This window comes from Chiloscyllium plagiosum, chromosome 13, assembly GCF_004010195.1.
Source record: "Chiloscyllium plagiosum isolate BGI_BamShark_2017 chromosome 13, ASM401019v2, whole genome shotgun sequence".
Classification (NCBI taxonomy): domain Eukaryota; kingdom Metazoa; phylum Chordata; class Chondrichthyes; order Orectolobiformes; family Hemiscylliidae; genus Chiloscyllium; species Chiloscyllium plagiosum.
In genome coordinates this window covers 75,181,614-75,188,237 of record NC_057722.1, presented here as the reverse complement: position 1 = coordinate 75,188,237, position 6,624 = coordinate 75,181,614, and the positions used below count along the sequence as shown (strand labels likewise).

The following is a 6,624-nucleotide window of genomic DNA, read 5'->3' as shown; positions in this document are numbered from 1 at the left end:
TCCGTCTCCGTGGAGAACGGAGGCGTGCGTTCTGGAGCGGATTGTGGATCCGGCCAGGGGGCGTGGCCTGTGATGACACTTCCGGTTGAAGATGGCGCAGTCCACGCCGCTGCTGGCAGGTCGGTGCACGGTTTTATTAAAATGGAGCAAGGCTACCTCTCCCTTCTTAACACAATTTATTCATTGTCGGTGGTCCTGGCATTGATAAGAATTAAATATATTTGCACGCGATTTTGTAGAGATCGGCATTTCTTTTTCGTACCGTACGGAAGGAGGCCATTCTGCCGATCGTGTCAACGCTGTCCCTCCAGTCTCCATCCATTCTGGTCCCATTTTTCACTTCTCAGCCTTGTCTGCTGTACCGTTCATCTAAATGCTACTTAAATGCCTTGAGAGTTATTGCCTCGATCACCCTTTTAGGGGGTGGTGAAGTCACCGTTCCGCGTGTAAGCCTTCTTCAAGTCCTGAAGAAGGGTTACACTGAAAGTCGATTTCTCCACCTCCTGATGCTGCCTGGCTCGCTGTGTTCTCCCAACCTCCTGCTTGTTTACCTTGGATTCCAGCATCTGCTTTTTTTTTTGTCTCTACTCCACTCTTTCAGGCAGTGGTTTTCGGATTCCCAGACCCTCTTTACCTCAAATTATTTTCTGTTCCTTGCCTTACAACTGCACCTTTTGGTTACTGAGCCCTCTACAAAGAGGAAACGCTTTTCCCCCCACCGCTCAAGAAATTTACACTGGAGTGACCAGGTTGAGATGTGTAATCAGATTATCTCCTAAAGTGAGGTGACCAGAACTGCTAACAAGGCCAGCAATTTTTGTCCATTGCTACTCACTCTTGAACTGACTGTTGTCTCTGACCATTTCAGAGGTCGGTTAAGAGCCATATTGCTGTGGGAATGGAGCTGTATGTAGGCCAGACTCGGTAAGAATTGTAGATTTCTTTCACGAAAGACCTTTCTTCAATCAGATAAGATTTTACAAATGTCAGTGTTAATATCCAGGTCTCCATTTCTGAGCCAGTTTTCAGTTCTGGGGTTTATTATTAGTTGCCATGTTAGGATTTGAACTCATGTTTCCAGAGCGATAGCCCAGGCTGCTGGATGCCTTAATTGATATTCAGCAGTGGGCTGGGGTACCTGCAAATGTCTGCCAAGTAGTCAGATTGAATCTGAGTTGAGAGCGCAGTGTTTGGCTCTGCTTGTAATTAGTTGCGGAGGTCATAGTTTATGGCTAAGAAATTTAGCTTTATGTAGATTTAAAATACAAATGAAGAGGAATTCTTCCCAAAGGATCATGAATCTGTTGAATTCACTCCTTTGGGACTCTGAATAAATTTAAGGAGGCAATAGATAGATTTTTGTTTAGTAATGGATAAAAAGGATATGGGGAGTGGGCAGGAGAGTGGAGTTCAGGTTGGGATGAGATTTGCTATATTTGTGTTAAATAGTAGAAAGCCACAAACTTGAGTTACCTACTTTTTGTCTTTGGATCTTATGTTCATTTAAAGGCTTGAAATTTGGCTGGACATTTGCCTTCTTTCCAGAGAGAGAAAGTGAGGGCTGCAGATGCTGGAGATCAGAGCTGAAAATGTGTTACTGGAAAAGCGCAGCAGGTCAGGCAGCATCCAAGGAACAGGAGAATCGACGTTTTGGGCATAAGCCCTTCTTCAGGAATCCTTTTCCAGCAACACATTTTCAGCTTCTTTCCAGAAAGGTTGGGTTGGTGTGATGAGGGATAACTTGCTTGATGTTTGCTAACTTTGAAACGCAGCAGAAAACTAGATGAGTTGTGAAGTGAAAAAAGCAGGTCTAACAATGCTGGAATTGGAGTCATAGATCCATACTTCATTGAAACAGATCCTTTGGTCCAACCTGTCTGCACCGAACAGATATCTCAATCTGACCTACTCCCATTTGCCAGCATTTGGCCCATGTTCCTGTAAACCTATATTCAATGCATTGATTAATAACGGCAAGCGTACCAAATACCTCCTTCACTACCCTGTCAAGGAACTATGAAGCTGCACGCCAAGGTCTCTTTGTTCAGCAATACACCCCAGAACCCTACCATTAAGTGTATAAGTCCTGCCTTGGTTTGCTTTTCCAAAATGCAGCACATTCCATTTTTCTAAATTAACCTCCATCTGCCACTCCTCAGCCCATTGGCCCATCTGATCAAGGACCTGTTGTACTCTTAGATAACCTTCTTCACTGTCCACTACACCACCAATTTCGGTGTCATCTGCAAACTTACTAACCAATCCTGCTATAATCAAATTCAAACCATTAATATTAATGACAAAAAACATTGTACATACGCCGATCCTTGTGTCACACCGCTGGTCACAGGTCTCCAGTCCGACAAACGACCCTGTGTCTCCTACCTTAAAGCCAATTTTGTATCCAAATGCAGGCTCTCCTGGATTCCATGTGATCTAACCTTGCTAACAATTTTACTATGCGGAACCTTACTGAAGTCAATATAGACAATGCCCACCACTCTGCCTTCGTCAACCTTTTTTGTCATTTCTTCAAAAAACTCAATCGTGATAGTGAGACATAATTTCCCACGCAAAAAGCCGTGTTGGCTATCCCTAATTATTCCTTGCCTTTCCAAATGCAGTATAACCTCAATTATCCGAACATCAATTGTCTGAATTTCAGATTATCTGAATGAGATCTCAAGGTCCCATAAAAACGGCAGTAGGCCACTCAGCATTCAGTTATCAGTTAAACAGCATTATGGTGTGCATTGCCGGAAAACTGAGAAATGTCCAATAACCGGCATTCAAATTACCGCTTGTTTACGATAGATCAGTTATTGCTTAAGCAACATTATGGCATCCATTGCTGGATAACCGGCACTCATAAATTACTGCTTGTTTATGATTACATCGATTATCTGAACAATCAATTATTCGAACAAAATACTCCCCACCCATTTCATTTGACAATCGAGGTTCTACTGTATGTGTAGATCCTGTCCCTCAGAATCCCCTCCAACAACTTACCCACCACTGACATCAGGCTCAACATTCTATAATTCCCTGGCTTTCCCTTACCACCCTTCTTAAATAGCAGCACCACACTACTGCCCTCCAGTCTTCTGGCACCTCACCCTGGCTACAGATGATACAAATAACTCAGCAAGGCACCTAGCAATCACTTCCCTAGCTTCCCATAAAGGTCTGGGATACGCCTGATCAGGTCCCAGGGATTTATCCCATCTTTATGCATCTTAAGACATCCAGCACCACTACCTCCTCTTGTAGTATGGACACTTTTCAAAATATCAGTTTTATTTCTCGAAGTTCTCTAAATTCCATATCCTTCTCAACAGTAAATACTGATGTGAAATACTTGTTTAGTATCTCACCCATCTCCTGCAGTTCCATACATAGATAGCTTTGTTGATTAGGTTAGGTAGCAATCTGTAAAGGGAGAAACAGGAAAAGATTCAACTGGTTGGCCTTTTTATCAGAAGGAGGAATGTATCTTAGGTTTGTTTGGTTTTTGGTTGCTTTGTGATGAGAAAATATCTTAATGCCTTCAGATCATTGGACATAGAAGTAATGAAACAGTTTATAGTCTTTCTTTCCAGTAAATTGAGACTTTGAATTCTTGTTTGCATATCAGTGATTCCTGAGCAGGACAGTCTTAAATTGAGTCAATGTCAATCCCAGGTGAGTCCAGCAAAGCTCTGCAAGCTACATTAAACTTTGAAAGTAGGCCTTTTACAACACATCTATTTGGGCAAGATGCAGTATAACCGGAAATAAGATAAGTCTTACTTATTGAGATTTGTCACATAGATGATGATGGCACGTATATATTCATTGTGATGAAAGAAATTTGAACCACCTTGGACTGCCACTCTGGAACTCCTCATCACCCCTTTAGTTGTCTCCCACTTTCTTAAAATCCACCCTTTTCCTTTAGATCATCTCACAGAGTCATACAGCATGGAACCAGATCCTTCAGTCCCACCATGTTCCCAAAGTAAACTAGTTTCACTTGCCTCCATTTGGCCTATATCCCTCCAAGCCTTTCCTGTTCATGAACTTAATTCAACTGTCTTTTAAACATTGTAACTGTACCTGCATCCACCACTTCCTCTGGAAGCTATTTCACACACGAACCACTGTCTGTGTGAAATAGTTGCCCCCATGTCTTTTTAAAATCTTTCTCCTCACCTTAAAAATATACCCCCTAGTTTTGAATTCCCCCACCTAGGGAAAAAGACCCTTGCTATTCACCTTATCTATTCTCCTCATGTTGTGTAAACCTCTGTAAAGTCACCCCTCAACCTGTTATGCTCCAGTGAATAAAGTCCCAGCCTATCCAGTCAAATTTTTATAATTCACACCCTCCATTTCCGGCAACATCCTGGTAAATCTTTTCTGAACCCTGTCCAATTTAATAATGCCCTTACTATAACTGGGCGACCAGAACTGGATACTGTACACCAAAATCCTGTGCGACCTCAACAAGACATCCCAACTCCTATACTCAAAGATCTAAGCAATGTCGGTAAATGTGCTAAACACCTGGCTACTTGTAATGCAAATTTCAAAGACTTACGTACCCGAACTCCTTTGTCTCTCTGTTCTACAACATCACCCAGGTACCTCCTATTAATTGAATGAGTCCTGCCCTTGTTTGTTTTACCAGAATGCAATACCTAACATTTATCCAAATTAAACTCCATTTGCCACTACTCAGCCCATTGACCTAATTGATCAAAATCTCTTTTTTGTCTTCATTTGTGGGACTTGGGCATTGTTTGCTGGCCAGCATTGATAGCCCATCCCTATTTGCCCTTGAGAAGGTGATGGTGAGCTGCCTTCTTGAATCGCTGCAGTCCCCTTGCTGTGAGTTGATCCACAATGCCGGTAGGAAGGGAGTTCCGGGATTTTGATCCAATAACTATGAAGGAACATATTTCCAAGTTTGGGTAGTGGATGGCTTGGAGGGGAACTTGCAGGTGATGGTGTTCCCAAGTACCTGTTGCCCTTATCCTTCTAGGTGGAAGTGGTCGTGGGTTTGGAAGGTGCTGTCTAAGGATCTTTGGTGAATTTCTGCAGTGCATCTTGTGGATAGTACACACTGCTGCTACTGAGCGCCGGTGGTAGAGGGATTGAATGTTTGTAGATTTGGTGCCAATGAAGCATGTTGCTTTGTCCTGGATGATGTCAAGCTTCTTCAGTGTTGTTGGAGCTGCACTCATCGAGGCAAATGTGGAGTGTTCCATCACAATCCTGACTTGTGCCTTGTAGATGGTGGATCGACTTTGGGATATCAGGAGGTGAGTTACTCGTCACAGTATCTCTAGTCTCTGACTTGCTCTTGCAGCCACTGTGTTTATGTGGTGAGTCCAGTTGAGTTTCTCGTCAGTGGTAACCCCAAGGATGTTGACAGTGGGGTTGATGGTTATGGATGAGCTTACCGTTGAATGTCAAGGTGATTAGAGTATCTCTTATTGGTGATGGTTATTGTCTGGCAATTGTGTTACTTGTCACTTGTTGGCCCAAGCCTGGATATTGTCCAGATCTTGTTGCATTTGAATACGGACTGCTTCAGTATCTGAGGAGTTGCGAATGGTGCTGAATGCTGTGCAATCATCGACAAACATCCCCACCTCTGACCTTATGACATAGGGAAGGTCGTTGATGAAGCAGCTGAAGTTTGTTGGGCGGAGGGCACTACCCTGAGGGACACCTGCAGACACATCCTGGGGCTGAGATGACTGACCCTCCACAACCACAACCATCTTCCTTTATGCCAGGTATGACTCTAACCAGCAGAGTTTTTGCCCCCTGTTTAGCCTCCAGTTTTGCCGGGGCTTCTTGATACCATACTCAGTCAAATGCAGCTTGATGCCAAGGGTTGTCACTCTCACCTCACCTCTGGAATTCAGGTCTTTTGTCCATGTTTGAACCAAAGCTGTCATGAGATCAGGAGTTGAGTGACCCTGGCAAAACCCAAACTGGACGTCACTGAGCAGTTTGTTGCTGAGCAGAATTTGCTTGACAGCACTGTTGATGACCCCATCCATCTCTTTACTGATGATGGAGAGTAGACGCATCGGGTGGCAATTGGCCAGGTTGGATTTGTCCTGTTTTTTGTGCACAGGACATACCTGGGCAGTTTTCCACATTGTCGGGTAGGTGCGAGTATTGTAACTGTACTGGAAGAGCTTGGCTAGGGGAACAACAAGTTCTGAAGCACATGTCTTCAGTACTGTTGCTGGAATGTTGTCAAGGCCCATTGCCTTTGCAGTATCCAGTGCCTCCAGCCGTTTCTTGGTATCACGTGGAGTGAATTGAATTGGCTGGAGACTGGTATCAATGTCTAGCAGTTATATCCTTTAAGACCCAACCAGTTCAATCAGTAATGCTGCTGCTGAGCCATTCTTGATGGTGGACAGTGAAATCCCCCACCCAGAGTACATTTTGTACCCTTGCCACCCTCAGTACTTCCTCCAAGTGTTGTTCAACATGGAGGAGTATTGATTCGTCAGCCGGAGGAGGACGGTACGTGGTAACCAGTAAGAGGTTTCCTTGCTCGTGTTTAACCTGATGCCATGAGACTTCATGGGGGTCTGCAATCAATGACTCCCAGGG

General features: G+C 43.9%; 1 protein-coding gene across 1 annotated transcript in view; it reads left to right on the top strand.

Annotated features, from left to right (window-relative positions):
* Positions 1–19: 19 nt before the first annotated feature.
* The window catches only part of eif2a (eukaryotic translation initiation factor 2A), a 57,869-nt gene continuing 51,264 nt past the window's right edge, over positions 20–6,624 (top strand). Inside the window, exon 1 of the mRNA XM_043702751.1 lies at positions 20–119. Coding sequence (XP_043558686.1) covers positions 92–119 — 28 coding nt within the window. The 5' untranslated portion in view covers positions 20–91. The remainder of the gene's footprint in view (positions 120–6,624) is intronic.